The 27,644-nt window shown below is 41.0% G+C and overlaps 1 protein-coding gene across 2 annotated transcripts in view; it reads right to left on the reverse strand.

The window, feature by feature from the left end:
* Dtwd2 (DTW domain containing 2) overlaps positions 1 to 27,357 on the reverse strand; it is a 69,774-nt gene extending 42,417 nt beyond the window's left edge. Inside the window, exons 1-2 of one of the 2 annotated variants that reach the window (XM_031365652.1) lie at positions 26,970 to 27,356; positions 244 to 334 (exon numbers count right to left, since the gene is read on the reverse strand). In XM_031365652.1, coding sequence (XP_031221512.1) covers positions 244 to 334; positions 26,970 to 27,334 — 456 coding nt within the window. In that variant the 5' untranslated portion in view covers positions 27,335 to 27,356. Of the gene's footprint in view, positions 1 to 243; positions 335 to 26,969 lie in introns of both variants that reach the window. The other variant, XM_031365653.1, reaches the window with a different exon arrangement.
* Between the last annotated feature and the right edge of the window lie 287 nt (positions 27,358 to 27,644).

Consider the following 27,644-nt stretch of genomic DNA (forward strand, 5'->3'; position numbering starts at 1 on the left):
AAAAAAAAGAATATTTGCATCATGCAAATCTGGGGGAGTTCTAAATCTTTACCCTATAATAGAATCATATGAAACATTGTTTCAAGCATCTACTATCATCTAATAGATAAAGCTTTCAAAATATAAAATATACTTATCACCAATAACGGTTTTTCTGGAACACTATGGAGCAGTGAGGAAGGAGCATGCTTCCATGTGTGTTTCCTCTGAGAACTCCTATTTCACCTGAGGACATGAACTCACCTCTGCAGGATGCTGAATTATGTACAAACGGGTAGAGATCTGGAGTGGACGCACTGGGAGATATGGACATAAGCACACTTTCTGGGGCCGGCTAAGAGAAAAAAGAGAAAAAAAGAGCCAGTGAACTTTTAAAATGTGATATAACACCATCCTAATACGCCAGTCAACATCATGGCATGTTTTGTAACTAAAGAGGCTTATAAAGCTACATAAGTTCAAAATGAAACATCATTAATGAGTCTAATAAGATATTTTAGACATGAAAATTAAAGAGATTGAAGTAAATTCTTCTCCACCCATAGAGATTCTGGGCTTGGCAGTACACCACAATTCAGTGGTATAGCACTTGTTTAGCACTTACAAAGCCATAGATTTGATCCACCACAGGACCAACTTAATTGGTTAATATTAAAGAACTTCAATAAATATTAGTTATCTTTAATGGAAAAGCAGTCACTAGCTCACCAGGGCCTTTTCATTCATGAAGCAATACTTTTTTCTTTTCACATCGAGAACAGAACTCAGGCCAAAAAAAAAAAAAAAAAAAAAAAAAAAATTAACCCAGAGACAGAAAGAAAAAAAAATAGTCTCAGGTCCTAAGAGCATGAGAAATAAATTTCAGGAGAGGAAGGATAAACAACACCAACAACAAAAAAGGAAGTCCACTTGTCTATAACAATAAGCTAGGAAACCTCTCATTTTAGTAACTGAGAAAATGAAAAACAATAACCCAGCCAAGCAAAGGAAGAACCAACAAATTACAGGGTTTAGTAGACAGTAAACATCTCTCAGTAACACCCTCACATGTAAATAGATTCCACTCACCAGTGAAGGGACACTGACTGGATGCCTGGATTCAAAACCTAGATCTCACTGTCTGTTGTCTCCAAAGCACATATCCCATTGGAAAAAAACACCCACAGACTGAGAGGCAACGGATCAAAAACAGTATCAAGAGAACAGAAGCCAAAAATATGGCTGATATCTGGTACAGAAGATCCAAACCTAAATTAGCCAGAAGAGTTAAGGCCACTGCATATTAATAAAGGAAGTAATTAAGTAAACAGAGCAATTGTAAGTATATCCACATTTAACACTGGAGTCACAATTTCATTCTTTGAGTAGAAGAAACAAACAAACAAAAAAAATCCTAAGATTCACAAACCAATTCAAATAGCCACAATAGACTTTTAGATTTATGTATTTTATGTGTGATAAGTTATATCTCTGCTGGCAAAATGAGCCAATTCAAGCCAGATCAGAATATATTAAAAGCAGATTTATTGGGAAGCTGCTCTTAGGCGAGTTCACTGGCCCCAAAGATTGAGGCCAGGGGAATTGCCATGGGGAATGGTGGTGAGGGAAGAGAAAGAAAGAAAGGACTGTAGTGCAGAGAGGACAGGGTGAAGAGAAGAGAGAGAGATGTGGCAGACCAAAATGTCTGGATTATATAGGAGGAGCCTCTGCAGAAGGACAGTCCAGCCCCTGGGTTGGAGAGTTCATGGTTGGGAACAGGGTATGCCAGGTAGGGACTGAGGGATGCTGGGAGAAAATGGAGGCCAGGTCTGCTTTAGTATGTAAATTATGCCCCTCAGCCCCTCGTCCCAGAGTCTGAAACCAAACAACATATATAAATATTTCATTTGTATCTATGTGTACCACACTGTACCTGCAGAGGCCACAAGAGAGTGTTGGCCTCTGGAACCAGAGTTACAGTTTTCAGTCCCCATGTGGGTTCTGGGAATTGAACCTGCGTCTGCCACAATAACAAGTGCTTTTAACTGCTGAGCTATCTTTTCAATCCCAACCACAGAAGTCTTAAACAGAAAAGACAATACTGATGATATCAAAGTTCCAGGCCTCAAACCATATTGCAAAGCTACAGACAGTAACACAATGTGCCTTGTAGTGTAAGGAGAAATTAAAGCTTTAAACCTGTGCTGACTAGGAAGAAAAGTTATGGGCCTAAGAATCCATCACAAACTGGCCACATAGGCCTGGGAAAGAGCAAACAAGTTGTTAGATATCATAAGAGCTGGCAGGTCAAGAAGACATAAAACTATAAACATAGAGGGAAACATGTCTAGGCAAATGAGGACATGTCCAAGGCCTAGGCCTGCAAAGACGTGCCTGGCAGACACTAAGTAATGGACCATCTGGTCCTCTCAGATATGGTTTAAGGTCAGATGCTCTGTTGACTCAGATTAACACCAACCTTAGGAATTTTCCACTCTGTTCTGCACGTAATAGTTAATATTTGAACTAGCCAATCATGTATGACCACACTGATCCCTTTGTTCCTCAGACCCTTTTCCTATAAAAACCCCTAACTTTCAAGCCTCGTGGTCGGCTCCATTATCTCCTGCGTGAGATAACTGTGGTGCTGAACCAGGGCGTCCTGAAATTAAGATATACCTCTTGTAATTACATCAAGATGTGGTTTCTCGTGATTCCTTGGGTGTACCCCCTCCCGAGATTTGAGTGGGGGTCTCCCCCAGGGGTCTTTCAGTAGCAGCACAAAACCAGACACTGACCTACAGAACAGAATTGAGAACCCATAGATAAGCCTACATACAGGTCAATAGCCACTTAATTGTCTACAAAGGAGTCAGAAACATAAGTGGAAAAAAACAGCCTCTTCACAAATAATCCTGCTAAAACAAGACACCATGATTTTAAATAGTGAAACTAAACCTGTTGCTTTGTCCCCAAGTTCAAAATATAACAAAGACCCTCATTAAACCCAAGAATGAAAGTGCTACAGAAAAATATAAGCATATGTAAGAGGCCTCTGTAATAAACTCAAATAGCACAGGAAATGACCCAAGAACTGTAAAGGAACTTTAATCCAGCAATATGGCTACTCTGATCACATCCAAAGACCAAGGTCTGTGTGATCCAGCTGGAATACAGGCACTCCCTTACTGCACACCTTTAATCCCAAATAATGACATCTAATTGACAGGCAAACAAAATGACAAATCAGAGAAAGATTTGACAGAATAAGTCAGAAACAGAATATATCCAACTCAAAATAAAAGCTACTAAAGAGCAGTATAGGGAGAGTGAAGGAGTTGTCAGATGGGAGGTGAATGAGTTGGGAGGCAGTGCAGTGAGTGCAGTGAGTGCAGTGCAGTGAGTGCAGTGCAGTGAGGTGCAGTGCAGTGCGGAGCAGTGCGGTGCGGAGCGGTGCAGTGCGGAACAGTGCGGAGTTCGTTCTTGAGTTCATGCTGTTCAGTCCAGGTCAGCAGAGGCAGTTGGAGCAGAAGAACAAGGAGGAGCCAGGAGATTAGAACAAATGGCCAGTTAGTTTGAGAACAAGCAGAGAAACTCAGTGAGAAGCTGAGAGAAGCCAGATTCAGTCAGTCATCTTGGAGAAGATTTAAGCCAGAAAAGCTGAGTTGACCCAGCCACCCAGCATTCAGAAAGAACTAGAAAGAGTGAGCTTGTTCAGCAGTAAGCTCCTGAGACATCAGGCAAACAAAAGTTACTTTTACAAAGAACTGACAACTGGGATTACACAAAATTAATAGCTTCTCCACAGCAAAGGAAGTAGGCAGTGTGAAGAGTGAGACTACAGAACAAATCTTTGACAACTAAACATGTGACTGGGGATTACTAACTATAATCGATAAATAACTTCAAGTTAAAAAATGCATCATCGAATAAGCAAAAGGAAAGGATGAGGTGAATAAAAAATTTTCAAAGGAGAGATACAAATGACCAATAAACACTTGAAGTGTGCTTACAGCCATAATGGCATGTGGGTTGGCAGCAGTAAACAAGTGACTTCCCATCACTAGACTTCAGGACTGACCACTGTCAAATCTTACCTCTACTTAAGTATAATGTAGCCCAAGGTAAGAAATGCTTATACTAAACTACAGAGTATGGGTAAACTGGTTGATATAGCTGCTATAGCAACCAGCTCCTTCAACTCCTACTGAGCTAAGGTTTCTATTGCTGCAACCAAACACCATGATCAAAAAGCAACTTGGGGGGGAAAAGGGTTTATACAGACTTCCACATTGTTGTTCATCACCACAGGAAGCCAAACAGGGCAGGATCCTGGAGACAGGATCTGATGCAGAGGCCATGGAAGGGTGCTTTCCCTGGTTTGCTGAGCAAGCTTGCTCAGACTGCTTTCGTATAGAACCCAAGACCAAAATGCCCAGGGGTGACCCCATCCACAATGAGCTGAGCCCTCCCCCCATTAATCACTAATTGAAAAAATGCCTTACTGTTGAATGTCATGGAGGCATTTCCTCAACTGAGGTTCCTTCCTCTCTAAATGTCTCTAACTTGTGTCAAGTTAACCCAAAACCAGCCAGGACACCTATTAAAAATATTATCTGGATCCCAGCTTCTCAAACTATGGGTCACAAACCAATATTAAGTAAAATACCTCAATAACTGAGTCACAGAAAAATCTGGAAACAACAAAGTTCTCTGATGGTACAATGACCAAAAATTAACCAAAATCAAATATGTAACAGATCTGAGATGTGTCTGGCAGCACTTGCCTGAATTGCACTTAATGTTTTCCCTGCAGCCTTGGCTCTGATCACACAATGTGCATACTTTGCACGCACTTGCTATTCCACAATGCAACACCAACAAACAGCTCCTTAAAACACTCTGTCAATCTCAGACTATTTTATGTTAGGAATTGCAGCACTTTTACTGTACGTACAAAGTTTGCTGTTCTTACAGAAATTAATGATTTAATTACTGAAAACAAAGACAGTATTTTCTTATTACCATCCCTCAGAACTTAGTTACTAAATTAATACTGTGTCATAATGTTTGATTTTTATTAAAAGTGCTGTCTGATCTGCTCACTTGTGTTATATAAAGATCACTAAATGAAATATAAAGATCACTAAATGAAATTTCAGAACAAAGCATGTGGCACAGCCTTTAATTCTAGCAAGGAGAAAAGTGAAAGTAGGAAAATCAGGAGTTGAAGTTCAACCCCAACTACACAGAAAGTTGAAGTTGGAGACTAGCCTAGAATAAAAGACACCATCTCAAATTTAAAAAAAAAAAAAAAATGTTACTGGAGATTAGAACAGATTTTTCAACAATTTCTGAAATAGCTAGGCTGGAACCCCTGCTCAATCCCCTGCACTGTGAAACCTGGTCTTCTCTCTTCCCTCAACCCCACCCGCATAGAGAAAACTCCAGGCTAACGGTGGGGGGGGAGGGGGGAAAGGGGGACACTTCTTGTCTCCCCATTTCCAGCAACCCACCTGAGAGTGCCTGCCCAGGGGCTCAGTATGGGCCATGTATGGACACAAGCCCAGCTCCTGGTTGGCACGTCCTCCTTACTCACCTAAACTCTATAAAATCTCCTTGCTTTACCCCAGATGTGAGACTCCACTGGCCTGCACCTGTGAGATCCGTGAACCCACCAGGGAGCTGTCTCCTAATAAACCTGCCTTTATCTACTTTTAATCTGGTCTAATCTGGCATCACCAAGGGAAAGAAAATGCCTGTGAAGCCCCAAACACGCTTTTGCCATTTTGTACTATATATCCATGTATATTTCACCCTGACAATTACAAATTTAAAAGTATCAATCTGAAAAATACTGAAGACTTTGAAGTGTTCTGCAGGATCAAATATTTCACTAAAATTTAATTCTTTATGTAAAAACAAATATGTCTATCTTCTATGATAAATCTGTATCTATTCCAAAGAACTGCTTTAAAATAAAGTTCTTCTGATTAACTTTACTAAATGTTTGATTTGTATATTTACATGCTATGTATTTTTGACTATATGCATGTATATACATTATGTGTGTGCAGCGCCCCTGACCAGAAAGGGCTACTGGATTCTCTGGAGCTGAAGTTACAGAAAGTTATGAGCTATCATATGGGTGCTAGGAACTGAGCCTGCGTCCTATGCAAGAGCAGTAGGTGTTCTTAAGCACTAAACTATCTCTCCGAACCCAACAATGGGAAAGGGTTTAAGATGGTTCTAGATGGTATCTCGCACAAGGATAAAAACATGTGATCCTGTGCCAGAGAATTGGCTCAGTGCTTTATAGCATTTGTTTCTCTTGAAGAAGACCCAAGTTCAATTCCTAGCACCCACATGGTAGCTCACAACCACCCATCAATACAGTACTATGGGATCTGATGCACTCTACCAAACATACAAGTACACAGACACACATGCAGGCAAAACAGTCATATACATAAAGTAATAAGATACATAAATCTTTATTAAAAAAATGATACCAGCTTTTTCCCCTTCAATAAACCTTAAGTAGACTAATAATCCAATGCACCCATTTTCTAGATCCCTTTGAGATGATCTAGTATAACAAACTGTCCTGCAGCACAGTGAATGCCCTGTCATGACTATAAACAGATTTTCAGGGAACTAGATAAACAGATTTTGTGCTCACTAGATAAAGTGCAGAGAGTGTAGACAGACCTAACGAATCTGAGTATACTAAGTGTAGACCAAGGTCTGCTATAAGAAAGAACCCTTTTTGTAAAAGAAGCAACAGGGTAAAAAAAAGTCCAAAAAGCTTAAAATTCTATTGTTTCACATGAATTTTATCAAAAGCGTAAAATAAGATAATCAATAAGAAAATCAAATAAAAAATTCTGTTTCTCTAGCATAATATGAGGCAGTTTAAAGTTACACCCTAACCATGCCTCAACAGGTAAGGTATAGTTCAATTTGGAAACTTCTAGTAAACATATGCAAATGTTGGCCAAAAACAGCTATGGTTATAAAAACAGTAGCTTTAATTGTTTATAGATCAAAGTTCTAATATTACAGCACCCTGTGTTGGCACAGTAGTGAACATTCATTTCAAACATTTAGTACATGAACCACCAATTACACTATAAAAAATATAATTTTTATAATTATTATTCATCAGCTGTGTTGTACAGCATTTGCTATTTGGTGTCATTTCAATTATTACAGACATTTTTAGAACTTTAAAAACATTGGTATCATTAAAATGTCCTGTTAGCAATGCAAAATCAACTTACTCAAACTGCCCTTTATAAATACTTCCTCAGTGAACTTGATGAAATGTTACATGAGACTAGTTTTATAAAAAATAAATCGATCCAAGATACTGGAGCCTTTTTAAAACTTAGCTTTGAAAATGTGGATATCAAATACAACTAAGTACAAACACCAGGTCATCTTCCTATCTAACAACCATTGAGAACATCTACCAGGTGTGCTCTAGCAGTCTATTAATAAAATTGGTTCTCTGGAACTGGTTAGAGTCCTGGCCAAGTCAACCCATCAGTCTGTACACTGCTTTACTACATTATTTTAAGGACGGTGCCTAACCTTCAGAACCACATGTTTAAGCTCTGGAATACTCCTCGTCTTGTTTGCAACTATTTCTCCCTCACAGGGCTGAATTCACTGTCATTAATCATATCATACACCTCCTTAAATTCTTATTTGTACTTCTGGACTTTAAATAATTGCAGCTGTAGTGTGGCTACAAGACTATGGGGGCCAGCAAGTGAAATATGGTGGTGTGAAATAAGATGTTCCCTCCCTCCCATCAGTCATGGACATTGGAATACTTGGCCCCAGCTGATGGCTGTTTGGAAGGATTAGGAGGTGTGTCTTGCTGGAGGAAGTATGGGGTGGCCTTTAAATATTCTCTCTACTTCCTTTTGGTGTTTCACAAACATTAGCTTGCATCCCTGTCACCTCAGAGGCTCATTAAGCTAAACTGCTGAGCATAATCAGCAGCTCACAGAGCTTCTGACCGACTAGCCCTGGGAATCTGTGTTTCTGACAAGTTGGTGGGTGATACTGATGCTGCAGGTGAGGATGGGTAACCCGACAGTCTCAGATGCACTTCCCTAGAGCCATCCACACCTGCAGGATTTTCTTTCCCACTGAATGAATTAAATTCATTCCTATCTAAATACTGCCTACTTATCCATTCCTGCATCTGAAGACTGTCAAAGCCTTTTGAATTTTTAAAAAAGCAGTTACCAGAGAACAAACAACAGAACAGTAAGCGAACAAGCCAATAAAACCATTTTCTCCTCATGAAGATATGACCTTTCCTAACCAACCAGTTTAGTTGCCCTGACAACTCTTATCACTAGGCAACCTTGCATATGATTAAAACAATCCACAACTGATAGAATGTATATTGCCTGGAAAACCATAAAGACCTGATCAGGACACCATACTTTGGGTTTCCTTAACTTGGAGCCCTAGAAACTTGCTAGAGTTGTGAAATGTTAGTTCCTGTAGGTATGAAGCTGCCATGTATAGCTGTGCTGTGTGCAATACATCACTTTGTACCTGAGCCACACTGCTAAGCTAGACTGCCACAAAGATTGTGGCGGAAAAGAAGCACCTAGGCCTGCTCTGATGCAAGCTGCCGCTCTTATCCTGTATGCTCTTGATACCTTATCTGGTATCAAAGAGTGCCCTACAGCCGGGTGGTGGAAGCACAGGCCTTTAATCCCAACACTTGGGAGGCAGAAGCAAACAGATAGATCTCAGAGTTCAAGGCCAGCCTGGTCTACAAGGGTGAGGTGGTTGGAAGAGGGGCAGCTGGAAGAGCACCCTATAGATATTTTCCAGGATGTCTCACTAACTCCACCTATCTGCAGGACTTCGTTCTTCATCTTATCTGCTCCAATACACCTTTCTAAAATAATCCATTCCTTCTACTATCACTTTCTAGCACTTTATCCTGATTTCCCTTCATATATTTAACCACCATTGGAGATCATATTAACAGAATACGGGGAGGGATGAGGGGAAGTGTTGCTACAGTGTCAGCTACAGGACAACAAAGTCTGGCCTCCTCCTTTTGTTGCTACATTCCTAGCACGGCCATAGCAGGATCTCAAACAATGCTCAGTGTATGAAAGAATACCTCTACATCCTCCATTATCTTCACAATGGATGCTTTTTCTCCTACCCTATCCCATCCCTTCATTTTTCTTAGACATCAAATTTCATACATCCTTCATGTTCTCTACAGTACTTAAACAATTCGTTTCTACTAGAAACCCAGCATTTCTGTTCTCTGTTTGATATTCTGTGACCAACTTAATAAGTAGTAGGATGAAAGAGGCAAACCTGATACTGAAGAAAACAGCTAAGCACTTTGAGTAAACTCTGTGTGATGTAAGCTAAAATTAATTGCTTCCTCTCGTATTTTGATAACCTCATAAAACATCAATTCCTATGTATTTAACTTCAGTCTACAGCAATCTAATTCTAATTACTAAATGTAATCTTAAACTATAGTTCTTTAGTGTGAGCACACGTGTGCAGGTGCATGTGCAAGTGTATCCGTGTGCATGTGAAGACAAGTTGGCAATTTAAGGCATTAGTCCTCAGGAAGTCTCCATACTGCCTTTTGAGTCATGGGTGGTTCACTGATTTGAGGCATCAGTCCTCAGGAGGTCTCCACACTGGTTTTTGAGTCATGCGTGGTTCACTGATTTGAGGCATCAGTTCTCAGGAGGTCTCCACACTGGTTTTTGAGTCATGGGTGGTTCACTGATTTGGACCTTGCCAAGTAGGCTGCCTGGACAGAAAGCCTCAGGGCCTGTGCCAACACACTGGCTCTTCTTTCTTTCCTTTTCTTTTTTTGTTTTTCCTCATTTGTTTGTTTTGGCACAGGGTCTCTCTCTATAGTCCTGGCTGTCCCAGACCAACCTTCACTCAAACTCATAGAGATCCACCTGCCTCTGCCTCAAAGGTGCTGGAATTAAAGCTCTGCACCATCACTCCCAGCTCCAGCTAACTTGTTATAGGGGCTCTAGGAACCAAACTTAAGATTCTCAGGTACACAAGACAAACAATTTAATAATTGAGCTATCTCTCCAGCCTCAAAACTACAGTTCTTTAAAACATCTTATCATTTCATTGGCCAACTCTGTATTTAGTGAGTTACTTTATATTGAGAATTTGTCTGTTACCTTAAATACTTTTCCTATTTTAAATACTTTTCCTACAGCACATATGCTATGATGACTTAACTATTCAGCTATTAAACTATCTCTTAATAAATAGTAATTGCAGAGTAATTGCCATCTTCATTCTAAACTCTTTGAAAAAAAGAATAAAAAACCCTAAATATCTAAACTTAAGCCTGAAAAATTCATACCTGTATAAAGAATATTAAATAATAAATTCAATCAATTCTTATTTTAATATATATGGCACATTAACTATAATGGAATGACCAAAGAGCTGAATTTTTCCATTCATTATATTTATAATCATTGCAAACACATTATTGTTTTTCCATTCATTAGGGTTAATCTTCTTTAAAAATCTATATAGCCCAATACATTTTAATTATATTCTTAAAATATGAATGGAACCTACAGAAATTTCCCTAAGGGATCTGAACGAGATAGGCTTTTCTTTGTTTCTCAGTCGAGATGCAGGAATGGCTGTGTAGGATGCTGGCAGACACAGACTGCCTGCCTCCACCATGAACGTGGCAGTATCTGGGTAACCTGCCATTCCCAGCACCCCCTCTGACAGCTTAGGGGCTAATGCAGTTATGTCTGACAGAGATCTGAGAAGCTAGGACCTACAAACATATCTTTCAAAACCTAATTAAGTCCCTTACACAATATTCACTGAAAGCTTTTTCCTATTACAATACTGATTTTAGTCAAGATAATCTCACATAAGTTAAAGTAAAATTTAAAGATTTATGAATAGATTTACAATAATTAATATTTTAAAGGATTTTTACTCATTAACTAAAGAAACACAAACACAAACTCACTCCCCAAAAATTAACAGTATAACTCAAATTTTCCAGAACAACAATTTTTCTTAATACTCTCAAAAGAGGAAGAAAGTTAATAACTCCACAGCTCTTTACAGCATTAATTGAAGTCCACAACACAGCTCACACAAAATTGGCAACCACTTTCTCACTTTACAACATATTTTAGAAAACTAAATCCCACAGTGCCCTCTGCTGTATTCTGGTTGCTCCTTTTTTTAACATTCTTCCACTTTTATTTGTGTGTGTGCCGATGCTTGCATGTCTGTGTGTGACCTGCATGCAGGTGCCTACAAGGCCAGAAAAGGATTCAGATCCCTTAAAACTGGAGCTCTAGGCAATGTGAGCACCGTGACAGGTACTGAGGGTACAGAAAGCAAATCAAGTCCCCTGGAAGAGCAACATGTACACCCCCCCCACACTGTTCTTACTATAGCTTTTAACGAATTAAAATGACCTAGAAAATGAATGCTACTTATTAGATTTTCTAAACTATATACGTAACTTGACCAATAAAAAGACAAGCACCTGTACAAACATTTAACATATTATAAAGTTTCATTACATTTATTGGTAACCTCTCCCATTTCTGACTATTTCAATTTAAGTAACTATAATATTCTCATTTACTCCCCAGCTGTTTTTCTTACTGGATTCTTTTAAAACTGACTATAGAAGTTAAGAAAAAACATAAAAAAGAAAAATTACTATTGTAAGCTGTCTAACTGGACTTAAAGCTCACTCAACAGGGGAAAATTTAAGCCTGGTACTAGAAACCTAACCAGCTTCTTGGGGCTAGTGAGGTCATGAACATATTACATAAGAATCTACTACTGCCATTTGCTAAACCAGCGTAATTCCCTACTACACTGTAAATCTTACCCTTACACCCACAGAGAAGTGCAAGCTCCTTATCACAGGAGCCTCTCTTTACAGCAGACGCAGATCACAGAAAACTACAACTGGACACAACATAGACATAACACACAATGGGAAGCCCAGCCCCAAAGATACATCTATATCATAGCTCCTAACAACTTCACTCAGAAAACATTGGGGAGAAATGTGCAGGAAGACTTTAAGAGCCAGAATACAGTAGCAGACAATAGTCTCCACTAGAAATGGCTACATAAACAAAACCGTAACAATGGCAGCATCAATGACCATACTAATATGGAAGGGGAGATTTTTCACAGAGTCGCTCCCATAGACAAAGAATCATAGGCAATTAATGACTTCTAAGAGAAGGAAAAATCAGCTTTTCTCAAGGATGAGTCCCCTTATTGATAGAACGACACAGTGTTCAGCTCTAAAACTATAAACACACAAAACAACAAAATATGTGTGTGCATATACATACATACATATGTAACAATAATAACCAAAGACCAAGAGGCTGTCCTGGACATGCAATGGGAGGGGTGGAAGGAAAGGTACCTAAGAGGAGTTGGAGGGAGGATTGGGGCAGACATGTAAAAATATTCGTCCAATTAAAAACGTATTTCACAACCAAAAAAAAAACCCTGCTGTAAGAGATATAGAAACTCTTCAAGGACAGTAAGTATCTTGACAGTTTCAAACACCTGCCCTAGAAGGCATGCCTACAGCAGTTGAGAAATTAATTGTACATTGAACTCACACCTTACTCCTGTTTATGGTGGGCCTCAACTAACTGAAATATAATAAATAACACATTTTACTATCATTATTGAAAGACATTTTCAACAGATTATCCCCTCGTTGTCTCTTCCCTTTAATCAATTTAATATATGTTTATGAGATATATCTAGTATTATTAAGTAAAATGTATATATATATATCTATTAGAAATACACACTAATTTTTTAATCATCTATAGAATGTGATAAAAAAACAAACAAATAAAACTTCCAGCACAGTAATGGAGGTAAGTTTATTCTGTCAGATCCTTAACTTTTAAAAGTTACTCTTCGCCGGGCGGTGGTGGCGCACGCCTTTAATCCCAGCACCTGGGAGGCAGAGGCAGGCGGATTTCTGAGTTCAAGGCCAGCCTGGTCTGCAGAGTGAGTTCCAGGACAGCCAGGGCTACACAGAGAAACCCTGTCTCAAAAAACCAAAGAAGGAAAGAAAGAAAGAAAGGACGAAAGAGAGAGAAAGAAAAGGAAAGAGAGAAAGAGAGAAAGGAAGAGTTACTCTTTATTGCTGTTAAGTAACACCCTGACCAAGGTAATTCATTAAAGAAAGCATTTAATTTGGGGCTTATGGTTTCAGGGTGTTAGAGTCCATGACCTTCATAGCAGGGAGCCTGCAGCAGGCATGACGCTGAACAGCAGCTGAGAGCTCACATACTGAAACAAAACCATGAGGCAGAGAGAAAGAGCCTGCCCTCAGTGATACACCTACTCTAATAAAGTCATACCTCCCAATCCTTCCAAACTCTTCTATCAATCAGGAGTCAACTATTCAAACATGAACCTATGCACTGAGAACCTTATTATTATCCACACTCAGGTAACTTTGATTTACTTTGTTTTTTTTTTTAAGATAAACAGACTGATAGATATATAGATAGTAGATTATGATGATGGATGGATGGATGGATGGATGGAACAACCTAGAGAATGTACGTGAATGAGAGAGAGCTCTCATCTAGCCTGCATCTACAATACCCTGGTTTTGATGCCTAACACAGGAAAAACAAAAAAGATAGAAAAAGCTATCTTAGTAGCAAATTAATCAGAGTCCCCTCCACATTTCTTCTATATTTCCATAATTTGTTTGAAATTTTATTTATCAGATATTAAAATAAATATCAAAATGAGTGATATTAAAATAAATGAGTGAATAAATATAAAACAAATCCACAAGCCCATCCCCAGAAAAAAACAACAACAAAACCTGTTCTTTATTTTCTTCTAGTACTGAGAATCAAATCCAGGCCCTGTGCATGCTAAAGAAGTGGCCCTGGGCCACATCTCCAGACCCTACGTGACATGAAGCAAGCCCCCCTCTATGTACACATAGAGCAGACGCTCATGGTCCCTGCCACAGGCTAATGAAAGGGAGAAACATCCATCGTCACAGGCAAGGAGTCAAAGGTTAAACTAAAGCTATTTCCCAAACAACAGTATAGAGTGCGAGGACTATGTTACTAGAAAAACTTAATTTTGTTTATTCTTTCATTGTCTCTTTTCTTAAAAACTGTCTATATTTTAAAATATGTGTTTTTATATTCTCCTAACTTTACATGTTTATTTTCTCAAAAAAATATATAAAGAGACTTGAGAATTTTTTCTTGAAATATAGAGTACATTAAGGTTTAGTTTAACGTTAGCTTATTGCCTAAGAACCCAATACTATGAATAACCCATGGATTTGAAGCCATACTCAAAAAGTGTGTTTGTCTGTTGTTACCTTCCCTCTTCACTTCAGTCATCCATCATTTTTCTGGCAGCCTCTGCTTGGGGGCTAACACCTGGGAGCTAAGACAGATGCTCTCTGTTGACTGTCTTTGAAGAAGCCGCCTAAGCCCGCCTAAGCCCGCCTAAGCCCGCCCACCGCCTGAGTACTACAGCCAGCCTGAAGATCTTCTGAACCTGGGGACTTTGACACCTGAACTTTCTTTGTAGTGTAATCTAGAGACTTGTTTTCAGTTTCTCCTGTGACTATAAAAACCCTGGTTTATTTTCAGTAAAATGGAGCCAAACTTGGCTTCGTGTTTTCTCTTTGCATTTCAAACCCTTTATTTCAGGTCCCTTATTCCCTCCTGGCTGAGGAGAAACCCCCATTCGTGAAACTGCGGGCAGTTTCAGTCTGTCTGTTCATTCATTCGTTTGTTTGTTTCAAGTAGTTTGACCAACATTTGCCTAAAATGAAGACCTACTGAAAGCCCCGGTGTGATACCTGCAAGGAGGGGTAACTGACCTGATGTGATCTACAAAATAACACAAATTCATAATGTCCCTTAGCCTCTGGTTTAAGGGAAAAATACCCTAGCAATAAAGAAGTTAGATACCAGCAAAAGGTATTAGTTCATTAATTATAGGTCATAGAAGAAAAGAGAAGAGGATAGGGAGTTAAAGAAGAGAGGAGGAAGAGAAGAGGGAGAATTTAACATAGGTCACATACTTTTTATGTTACAGATGCAATGTACAAGTTTTCCCATCAAAGTGCTAGTATCACTGTCCTGCTCTAGAAGAAACAGGTGAGGAGTAGCTTATGCAGCTCATTTCTTAATGAAGCTCCAAGTAGTAAGTCCCTCCACCCTGCTTGCTCCTCAGTCTCATCGGTCATAACTACTGCCTATGCGTTTCTGCCCTGGAGACTCCTGATGATAACAGCCAAGTTCCCTTCATCTTCATCCTGCCAGTGCCTGGCGCCACGTGACCAACACTTGCAGAGCACATCTGGGTTTACTTAGAGATACAACTGAAGAGCAAGCTGAGGTCTAAATCTACTTCACAGAAGGCTTGAGCAATGAACTGTATAATTTGAACTCAGTCATGCTACCTGTTCTTTCTCAAGAAAAAACACTAGTGATTCATATCTACTTGAATTCTAAGACAGTTTCTAGGAAAACGAGGCACTAAGTGGCACTGTGTCCCATACTGAGAGACCTTCTCTGTCTTCTGTATATTCCCTGGCAGTTTAGCTGCTCCTAGAGAGAAGCTTGGCCATTCTTACCCTCTTGTATTCTGGGCTCAAGTGCTATTCTTCTGGTCCTCTGATAGTAACAGTTGAGTTAGACAAGGGGTTAAGTCCTTTCCTACTCTAGGTCCCATGCTCTGGATCAAATCCCAGGAATGTTCTACCCAAGGGATTCCAGCACCCAAGAATCTGACAAGACAGAAGCCTCCTAGCCACATCTGAGTTTCTACCCCACTGGAGATCAGCAAGTTAGTCTAAAGAAGAGGGGAGAGCTCTAAGTCAGAGGCCAAGCATCTTGCTGTTTTATTTCTGGTGCTCTGATCATCCCAAATGTTCACAGCAGCCCCTCTCTTCCTTGAGTCTCACAAGAATAAAGTGGGTGATCAATGGTTTATATCACAGATAAGAAGCAATGAGCTTGGAAAACCACTGATTTTATACAAAGTATACAAACCTTTGCTGGGACAAAGATCTCATCTCTCAAGCTTGCTTGGTATAAATATTACTCTTAAGAAAAGGTAAAAATGTTGGTGATCTTAAATTCTTACTAGAATATCCAGAGATACAAGAAGTATTAGATTGTACGAGTTGAATAATGTCATTTTAAAAGGTATGTCCAAGTCCTAAACCCCTAACATTGTGAATATGACTTTATTTGAATAGCAGACCTTTGCAAGTGTAATTAAGAACCATACAATCGGGGGCTGACGAGATGGCTCAGCCGGTAAGAACATTGACTGCTCTTCCAAAGGTCCTGAGTTCGAATCCAAGCAACCACATGGTAGCTCACAACCACCTGTAATGAGATCTGATGCCCTCTTCTGGTGTGTCTGAAGACAGCTACAGTGAATTACACTGGAGTTAGGGGGGCCAGCAGAGGTCCTGAGTTCAATTCCCAGCAGCCACACACATCTGTACAGCTACAGTGTACTCATACACATAAAATAATAAAAATAAATCTTTAAAAAAAAAGAATCGTACAATCACTGGGCAAGTAGGTGAGTTGGACAGGGGAAAAGAGGAAGGAGGAGAGTTTTCTGGAAGGGGATAGCATGAGGACAAGATGTAGCTACTAGTGACTCCAGGCTTCAACAGTGGAGTCATGATTCAACACCCGAGGATTTAGATTTAATAAGGCTTACAAGATTAGGATTCTAGTTGTTGCACCCAGTGATCGAGTTACTATTGTTTCTGAACTAAGTTTGTGTTGTGTTCAGGCTGCAGCTCATCTGGGTTCCAGAGAGAAAGGTATGGCAGCAAAGCATGGGTTTGCCTGATGTGCACCACAAAAGGCCATGGGGGTTTTGAAGCATGGGGCTGGTGTGGAAACGACCAGCCAGTGGGAACTTAGCAAGCTGTGTGGAGAGATTTTGGAGCTCTGACTCATGGTCTCCACAAGATAAGAACTGGCTGGCGAGACTGCCCGAGCTGAGAGTAGCTGGGTGTAGCACAGGAACATGCCATTCTTTAATATTTCCCGAAACACATGGAACCAGCAGCAGTGACAACTTAAGTTCCAAGTCTCGACTCCCAAAGTATGAGAACAAATTTCTGTTGTCTTCCATTTCCAAGTTGTGGTTTGCAGTGGCTGCAAGCCGTGGCTGCAGGGACAGGTGTCTCCTAACTGTTCACCTCTCACTTGCATTGTGCCTTACACACAACAGCATTTTCTCTGCCAAAGCTCATGATGATGTCAACCACAGACTGAAGTCACTGGGACTCCAGCCCAGAAAACTGCCTTAACAGTATCAAATTGCCAGGACGCCACCTAAAATTCTAGACATAAATCAGGAATTGGCTGCATATCTAACATTCTAGCAAATTTGCAAGAGAAATAAGATGTATAAGAAAGAAAACTGTAGGTATAGAGAGTAGTGGGACAGTTGCTAAGCATGCTTAAGGCCCTGGGTTCAATTTTTAGAATTAAACTCTACTTGGCAGGGAACAAGAAGATGGGCTGGAGAGATGTCTCAGCCCTTAAGTACTGAGGACCTAGGCTTAATTCCCAGAACCAACTCAGTTGCTCACAATGTCTCACTCCAGTTCCTGGGGACCTGGTATCCTCCTCTACCCTCCACAGGCACCAGGCACAGACATGTAACACATATGTGCAGGCAAAATACATACACATAAAACACACGTACAAAATACCACAAACAAAACACATACGCATCAAATAAAAATGTTGCTTTTATTTTAAGTCAGTGGACAGTCATTTGGCAAATGTGAGTCCTGGGACAGTATGAGGTGTTTCCACATGTTCCATTATAAGCAATAGGCAGTTTTTCCTATTAAGCATCTACCTCCTTTGTATTCACAGGGTGAGCACAGTTAAGAAACACTAACTATGGAAAGCAAGAGAATCTCATAGAGATGATAACTATTTCAGACCACTGTCCTTACAGAAATTCCAATTGTCTTTGTTTAGCCAGATCACATCTGTTAAAGGTTACAGAAGGCACTGAAAGATGGTCCCATTATGATCATACTTAACCAGTGTCACTTACGTCCCACGTAATGACCCAGGAGAATCATGTTAAGGTTTGAAGGTTTAGCTGGTGGCTGGCAGACTTCAGAGAGGTCAGTGCATACTGAGAGTCCCGACTTCAGCAATGGACGAACACGATTCTCAGCTGAATGGACTATTGGCATTTAGGACCCATGTAGAGGAAGGAGGCTGGAGGGAGGGTACTGTGACGGCTTTGAATGACTTTTATCTTCAGCCCATTTCTGTTGGCCTCTGTCTCCTACTTTCCATGACCCAGCTACTTTGCTCTCCTAGCCATATGTTCTGCCTCATCATAAGAAAGACCAGAAGGAAACATAAAAAAGACCATGAGACTGCAACCTTCCCTTTAAGGTAGTTTCAGCTCTCCTTTCACAGCAACAAAGAGTAACAGGAGGAAGTCAGGAGTCCTCAGCACTGCTGGCTGACTAGAAGCAGCTTTGCTATCTGATGCCTCTGATGATTCAAAACAAGTATCCTGTCTTCAATTTGTACTTACTTACTGGATTCCCTAATGTGTAGCCAAATAACTGAGACTAATTTCTGGCTGGTCACTATGTTACAAAATAACTAAAAGCACTTCTTGAAAAGCCTCAACAAAGGTTTTCATTAAGAGAAGTGTCAGTATTTTATCTACTGTTAAGGAAATCCAGGATTGAGAAAAAGGGAGGAGGAAGAAGAGGAAAAAGCAAGAGGAGGAGGAGGGCAACCGCAGGGTAGGCAGTGGTGGCAGCTAACCAACAAGGGCACTTTTCTAAAATGAGTAACACCATTTTGAGAAAAGCCAGAGGTAAGTCCCAGGGTGGGTGCTGGGAACTGAACCTAGGTCCTCTGAAAGAGCAGCAGGTTGTCTTACTTGATGAACATGTTTCCAGCCTTATAGTTAGCTTTCTTTATAAATTTCAGCTTATATTTTTATTATATGTATTTATTAAAACACTACAAAATCGTATAGTAGAAGATTGCAAATTTGATCATCGATAGGAGGAGAGGCCCTCGGCCCTGTGAAGGTTCTGTGCCTCAGTGTAGGGGAATGCCAGGGCCAATAAGTGGGAGAAGATGGGGTGGCAGACATGGGGAGGGGGGAGGGAAGAGGGGTTTGTTCTTGTTGTTTTTGTTTGTTTGTTTTTTTGAGGGGAAACTGGAAAATGAGAAATTTACATGTAAATAAAGAAAATATCAAAAAAAACTACAAAATTATTAGAATCAAAGGCATTAGATACAAACTTGAAAAGTAAACTTATTCATAAACATTTTTGCTCTTTTGTAGTAACTCTTAGCTTAAAATACAATTAAAAATATTTTCTTTCTATTCTTATTTTAGCTAATTTTTTTCTATTTTGAAAAATTTCAGCTACTTTTTCAAAAATATTTTAGGTCTTATGAAAAACAAAGACAACCATACAGATTAACATAGACCAGGGTTAGGGTCACCATCGCTGTCTTTCAGTCCCTATGTTGTCCCACCGGAAATCTTCTGGGCTGTAACACAACATGTCCGCTCCTTTGCTGTGTCAGCACACATCGCAGCTCCGCTCACTTGCTGTGTTAGCACACATCGCAGCTCACATCTGTAACTCCAGTTCTATTCTCCTCAGGCATGAGCCAGGCAGGGACAGGCACGTGGAGCACAGAAATACAGTCAAGCAAAACGCCCACATGCATTTCATTTCTTTAAGCAGCCCTGGGCCAGTGAGACGGTTCAACAGGTAAAGGCACTTGCCTCCAACCCTGATAATTTGAGTTTGACCCCCAAAACCCACAAGGTAGGAGAGAACTGATTCCTGGAAGTTGTTCTCTGACTTCCACTAACAGTCAGCATGAACACACACACACACACACACACACACAACACATACTTTTTTGATTAAGCTCCCTATTCTGGAACTCTAAGGTGAGGGTGCTAAGGACACTGCTCTGCAGTTGGTATCCTAAAAAAAATATTTTTTAAATTTAAAAAAAGCTTGTAACCTAATACTAACCATGAGAAAGTGTAAGTCAACCCCAAGATAAACAGCATTCTATAGTAACTAACCAGTATCCCTCAAAGCATCAAAATGATGAGGAACAGAGAGAGCCAGAAGAACCATCACACCCTAGAGAGCGTGGCTAATGATAACGCACGGTGCGTTTCAAAACACTAGGAAGGATTTTAAAGGTTCTAGCATAAAGAATGTATGAGGAAATATTTTATGCTGATTAGAACATTTAGAATGCTTATGTTTATTAAAGCACTGTATGAGACTCCTTATATGTCAAATTTTAAATTTTTATCATAATCAAAAAGGAAAATTATTAGAGTCCTTGAAAGAGGGAAATGGAAAATTATTAGAGACATAGTAGAGTCTACATTTAGTTTTTTTTTTTGTTAACATAAGCCAAGGTCATCTGGGGAAAGGAATTTCAATTAGAAAAACACTTCCATTAGGTTGGCCAGTAGGTAAGTCTGTGTGGCATTTTCTTTTGAGACAGGGTTTCTCTGTGTAGCCCTGGCTGTCCTGGAAGTCACTCTGTAGACCAGGCTGACCTCAAACTCAGAAATCCACCTGCTTCTGCCTCCCAAGTGCTGGAATTAAAGGCGTGCGCCACGACCGCCTGGCCTGTGTGGCATTTTCTTGATTCAAGGTTGTTGTGGAAGAAGCCATCCTACTGTGGGTAGTGCTACAGCTGGGAAGGTGGTCCTGGGATGTGTAAGAAAGCAGGCTGAGGATGCTGTGAAAAGCAAGCCAGTAAGCAGCACCCTTCCAAGTCCTCTGCATCAGCTCCTGTCTCCAGGTTCCTGCCCTGCTTGAGTTCCTGCTCTGACTTCCTTTGAGGATGAGCAATGATGTGGAAGCAGAAATAAGCCCTTTCCTCCCCGTGTTACTTTTGGCCATGGTGTTTTATTACAGCAACAGAGATCTAAGACATGGAGTTTTATATTAAGACGATAAAAAGACTCTGGGTTCACATAGTGCTGATGACTATGTAACACTACAAACCTAATGCCACAGAATGTGTCTCACTTACTGTTCTACTGCTGTGAAGAGACACCATCACCAAGGCAGCTTATCAGACAAAGTACTTAATTGGGGCTTGCCTTTAAGAAAACAATATAACCCAACTTAACTCTGCCTTGGACCTCACATGCAACCAGCTTTTACAACATAAGCTAAACTCAGACCTTTAACCACACATTCCTTCATGCCTCTGACCCAGAATAGTGTGTTCACATACATGTGTGGGAGGGATGGGAGGAGAGACGGGGAAGGAGATAGACCGAGGTGGCAATCATTTGTTGAAAGCAGTCAACAAGTTGAAAGTCATTTTAAGGAAAACAAATATCTACCATAAATATTGGAAGCAACATCTGGATATAGTTTAACAACATCTGTTTGTGGTTTGAAGTACTACTTGGGTCATTTGGGGTCAGTAAAATGACTCCTTTCCTTGTAAGAGTCCACAAAAAATTTCTGTGAAAAGGAATTCCTTTTGTCTTTCCCATTCCATGTTTTCTGTGCTGTTCAATAAATACTGAGAGAAGCCCTTCATTAGAGACAGACTTAAGACACAGATCACAGACAGAAGAGTCTCAGGGAGAGTGGAAATTTCACATTTGGGCTCACTCTTGGTCTAATGTACTTCGAGAGGAGGAATCCTTTTTCATTCTTTAAGACTCTACTGGTATATTTATTTGTTTCTGGAGTTTTTCCTTGCATGGTCCCAAAACTTGTACTCACTCCATTTCACTGTTCCCTCTTTCCCCATCTTTTTACTAGGCTTCCAACAGAATAAAAATATTTTTAAACGAAAAGAAAAAGCCCTCAGCAAAGGAAAGAAATAAATACCTAACAGTACCACCTTCAGATATGCTTTCCTAATTGAAAATGGAAGAGCCACCAAGAGAAACAAGAATTTGATCATAGGCAGGAAAAAGATTCAACAGATATGAGCTTGACCTTAAAATGGACAATAATGAGGTGGGCATGGGAGAACATGCCTGTCATCCAGAACGTGACAAGAGGACTTAAATAAATAAATAAATAAACTGCTTCATCTCAATATAATTAAAAATGACCATAGCCAAAGGAATAGAAGACAATCTGTGGATTAGAAAAGGCGAAGAAACACTTTGTTACAAATGTGTACCGCAGGCAGTAGAAAGCTAAGGGCCTATATGCTGGTTTATACACAGTTCATCATTATGTGCAGCAGCAATAGAAACATCAAAGCCAGAGCATCTATCCCAGTCACTAAGTGCCAGCCACTGACAGATTATAAAAGACAAAAACACAGAGGCATGGGAGACAGATCCAATGGGTAAAGAGGAAGACCTTAGTTCAAATCCCGAGCCCAGATAAAGTCAGACTATAGCCTCAGCTCAAAGCCTCCTATGCCCTATCCTCCCCCACCCCTGCCTGGTATAGGTAGCAACAACAACAACAACAACAACAAAAAGAATAAAAAGAGACTACAAGTAAAGACCAACACCAAGAGTTTCCTCCATTCTCCACACACATGCATACATACATCATACACACACACAAATACACACAGGGAAAGAAAGAGAGGGAAACAGACAGGCTTAAAACCAAGAGAGGAAAAACACTATTCAAATCACAAAGTTATCTTGTTAGATAAAAATGTACAAAAAGAACTTTAGGGCAGCTAAACAATCTCTTGTAAAAAGCCTACAAGCCTGAGTTTGATCCCAGGAACACACCTGAAGATGGAAAAAGAGAAACAAAGTAAAAACAAGTTGTCCTCTCTCTTCCATGTTCATGCCTGGCAGGTGTGCACAGGTACACACACACACACACACACACACACACACACACACATACACACACATACACATACACACATACACACACACATACACACATACACATACACACACACATACACACACACATACACACATACACATACACACACACATACACACACACACACACATACACATACACACACACACACACACACACACACACACACTTTTTCTCAATTACTCTGTAACTTATGAACTCCTTTTAAATAATATGAATTTTAAACTAGGATATCACTTGATTACATAGTCCTTAAATCTATAAGTATAACCAATACTATAAATTATTAATTTGGGGCAAATTAACATAAGGAATTAATGTGGTTTGATATTCTTTGAAGAAAACATCTGAGTGTAACAGTGCAACTCTTATTTTTCTTGGGGGAAGTAAATCAAATATTTAGTAGGCTCTAGTATATTTTATTTTTAACTGGTCACTCCTCTTTAAAGATGTAGTTAAGATTAAGAAAGAAAATGTCTCTTGGCATATATCATCTTTGCTCAACTCTGCACATATGATTAGCTTGCATAACAATTTATAAATCAGCTTTGCACAAATATTATGAACAAACCACTTGCAAGAATAAACATATTTTCTATGCAAACAGAAAAAACAAAGTAATAATTTTTCCTTGAAAATATGATTTTTTATATGTACAAGAAAATTAAACTTGCAGAATACCTAAATTTTTACCCTAAACATTATCATCACTAATGTATTTGATTTTATATTTACAAAACAGGCTGGAAATGGGCCTCAGAGTGTTCCTGAAGCCCTTGGTAAAATGCCAGCATCCCACAAGTGGTGTGTGCTGGTCCACATTATAATTCCAACAACCAGGAAGTGAGACAGAGGATCAAGGTTCAAGGACACTCCTGGGTACACAGAATACTGGAAACCAGCTGGGCTATGAGATACCTTGTTGAAAATAAGAAAGGGAGGGGAAGGAAGGAACTGAAAAGATTATTACGTTGGAATGCATTTGGTACATGTAGCTTAAGGGACATAACTTCGCACATGGTACAGTGAGTACCAGTGGTAACAGCAGGATTGACTGAACTGCAGCTCAGTGTTGCTGCCCAGCTCTCAAGAGAGCACTGAGACACACACTGCTAAACCCCAAAAAAGACAAAATACAAAACCTGAAGGCCAGGTCCTACTGAATGCATGCTACTTTTCCATTACTGTAAAGCTGGAGAACTATAAGCCAGGTAACGATAAGTACATCTAGAAAGTGAGCCATCCTGTAATCGAGATCCATTCTGACTTCTGACAATCCAACCTCTGGCAGAAGGCCAAAACATGAAAGATAAAGTATCACAAGTGTTCAAGTAGAAAAGGCATCCTACCTCATCACATTACCAAGAGAGCTTTCCTGACACCGTTCTGGGCCAACATCCCAATCACCATCCAACCCCTAGTATGTAGTCCACTTGTTAGCTGTTGTAATGCCTGTATCTATTTTAAAGATGAAGCTATATCACTCTGTATTGTAAGTGATTAGCAAAGCAGTCAGTAAGAAGCAAATGCATACGTCTGGTGCTCAAGAGAAGGTCTAAGGGTAGAAAAACTGGATTAGAGATGATCATCTATCAGGAAACTGGAAGTGCATACCACTCAGAAGAGAAGAGAACTTAGAATCAGTTCTCTGGAGAAGTAAGGGGATCTCTGCAGGTGTCAGACACCCAGGAAAGCCAACTGGGAAGAGGTGACATGAAAACTCAGTTCAGATTGATTTTGTCAACCTGGATCAAGACTTTGGAGACTCTGATGCCAAGTGGTTTATTCCCAACAAATCTAAACACGGTAGCATTTGGGGCAAAGTTTCCTGGTATAATACAATCCGCAGTGTACAAGAAAGTATAATACATCAAAACCTGAGTCAGGACATATGTCATTTCTTCCAAGAAGACTGGTTCTAAAGATAGGCTACCTGCTCTAGCCTAAGGGCCTAAGCAAGGATGTGGCCAAGTCTCCATCATGGAGATAGCCTAGAGATCATTTGGACTATTAACCACCTCTGGCCCTGGTTGTAGGAGCTTGAAAAGCCTCTGGATGAAAGGGTCACTTACATTACTAGCCACTCCTAGTCCTTCCTGGCCCAAAAACTAATGCAGATCACCAGGCTATTAATCACCTCCAGCTCACAGCCTTCTGGATGGAAGACAATCCTGTGTGCTTAACATTCCTGGTTTCCCTGGAGATGTGTTAGTTGAAGGACTTTCCTGCTCCCAACAGAGAAGCCCAACATTTATTTAGAGTCTGAGAAGGACAGGCAAAGGAGACAGGGCCAACAAAGTCATCTATCTACGGAGAACTAAAGAAAGCGTGTGTGACACTGTTTACAGCAGGCTGCCAGCTGATCGACTACTATCTAATCTGAAAGTTACTGACAGCTGTAGCAAAAGCCATTTCAGGGCAACTATGTGAACAGGCAGCGAACTGCAGAACTATAAGGCAAGGAAGTAGAGGCAATAACCTTTAACTGGGATCTGAAATGGGTACACACACACACACACACACACACACACACACACACAAAACCCTAATTGTCCGTGTGTCAAAGGCTTATGGCATTACTGGAAGAGGCGGGCTAGGCAGAGGAAGTTAGGTCATCAGGTAAATAAATGACTTGGGTGGAACCCTCGGCAATTGGCCCCTTTCTGTAGTCCTCATCGATTCTGTTCGCAGTGACCTGTGCAACACTGTAGACCCAATATAACCAACCAAGCTTTGAGTTGCAAATTCTGAAACCCTGAACCCAAATAAATTTTCTCCTTCTAAGCTGAATACCTCAGGTACCAAGATAAGAGAAAGCTGACCAATATTTAATAATTAAGAAGGGCAACAGAGATAGTATTGATCGCTGAAGACCTTCAGTAACCAGGGCCATATGTCTAAGAGGCAAGGACTGATATTTCTTTTTTGCTTGATTGTTTGGTTTTTCAAGACAGGATTTCTCTGTGTAGCCCTGGCTGTCCTGGAAGTCACTCTGCAGACCAGGCTGGCCTCGAACTCAGAAATCCGCCAGCCTCTGCCTCCCAAGTGCTGGGATTAAAGGCCTGCGCCACCACCACACGGCAGGACTAAAGTTTCTTAAAGTGTTGAGATTAAATAAGCAGGAAGGACAAAACGCACAGCTGGAGCACACCGATGCACTGATGTAGCTCCCAAAAGAATAACCAGGTATGTTGTGAACAGCCAGCCCTGGTCACCACTGTCCACCCAACAACCTCTGCATGAGCTGGCGTGAGGCCGCGCTTTATTTATTCTTCGCTGCATTTCTAGTACCTAGAACAGCCAGCAGACAGACAGCAGACACACAAGAAATTAACTTTAACAAAATCTTTTTTGAAACAAGGTCTCATACAGCCAGGGCTAACCTCTAACTTCCTAGGTAGCTGGGAATAATCTTTAACTTCTGATCTTTCTGCCTTCACTTTCAAAATACTTAGATAATAAACCTGGTTTTCAGTAAACACTGCCAAGGAAATTCAAAACTCTCAACATAGGCAGCCGCTTTGCTTTCCCGCGATCTGTCTCTCCTACAACCCCGTATTATGATGGCAAGCCCACTCAAGCATCGTTAAGTATTAATGCCATTACGCCTCCAGAATTCCTTTTATTAAAGACTGAAATTTCTTGGAAAAAGTTCACTAAGTCTTGTTGGGCTTGGTGGCACACCCCTTTGATCCTCGAACAGAGCAGAAGCGGGTAGATCTCTTTAAGTTCAAGGCCATCTACAAAGCGAGTCTACAAAGCGAGTCCCAAGACAACCTGGGCTCTGTTACACACGAAAACCGTGTCTCAAAAAAACAAACCAAAAAAAAAAAAAGAAGAAGAAGAAGGTCAAACAGAAAGTCTTGAAGAAAGTCAGGCTACATAACCATGGCCCTGGCTAAAGTTTCTTGCTTTGGCAGACACAAGCGGAGTCCGCCTGGCCAGCAGGGGGCGCCGCAGCTCCCGGGCCGCGCAGGCGCAGGCCCCGCCCCGGCTCCGGGCTCACCTGCAGCGGCTGCACTCAGGCCTGCGCTCCGCGTGCTCCACCGGCAACCCCCACAGCCCGTCTGCATTCGTGCTGTCCCCCAAAGCGTCCTCGGAGGGAGCGCCGCCCTTAGTCCGCTCCTCTTCGTCCGGCGTCGGTGACCCCGAGGCGCCTGAAGGCCGAGGCGCAGGCTCCCCGAGCGTTCGCGCCTCTGCCTGCGGCTCCATGGGCGGTGTTAAAGAGACAGGCCCTCGCATTGAAGGGGCGCCGCCGCCGGGGGGCGCCACGCGCTGAGGAAAGGGGGTCTGCGCACGCACGTCACGTAAGGGGCGGGCCTCAGAGGTGACGCAAGGTCCCGCCCCGTCGTAGAAAGAGGAGGAGCCCATTGGTGGGTTGGGGTGCTTCTCCTGCAAGCCCGGAAGGAGATTGGGAGCCTAGTGGCTGCTTGGGTAAGGATCAGACTCCGACACCCACCTGCGCAGTTCTTTGTATTTAAAAGACCTCGCGAAGTTCTAGGCGGCATCGCCGGGTTCTAGGTACGCGCGCGCGCGCTCAGCCCTACGACACTGATGGCCAAAGGCTGCAAAGGAGCACTTGCAGCCCCTGGAAACTGATCCGAGGACTGCTCCCGCGACAGTGTGTGAGCTCTTGTGCCCTGTGCCTTGGCTTCCAGAGTGTTGCTTCGAGCCCTCGGGC

Source organism: Mastomys coucha, unplaced genomic scaffold (genome assembly GCF_008632895.1).
Source record: "Mastomys coucha isolate ucsf_1 unplaced genomic scaffold, UCSF_Mcou_1 pScaffold13, whole genome shotgun sequence".
Lineage (NCBI taxonomy): Eukaryota > Metazoa > Chordata > Mammalia > Rodentia > Muridae > Mastomys > Mastomys coucha.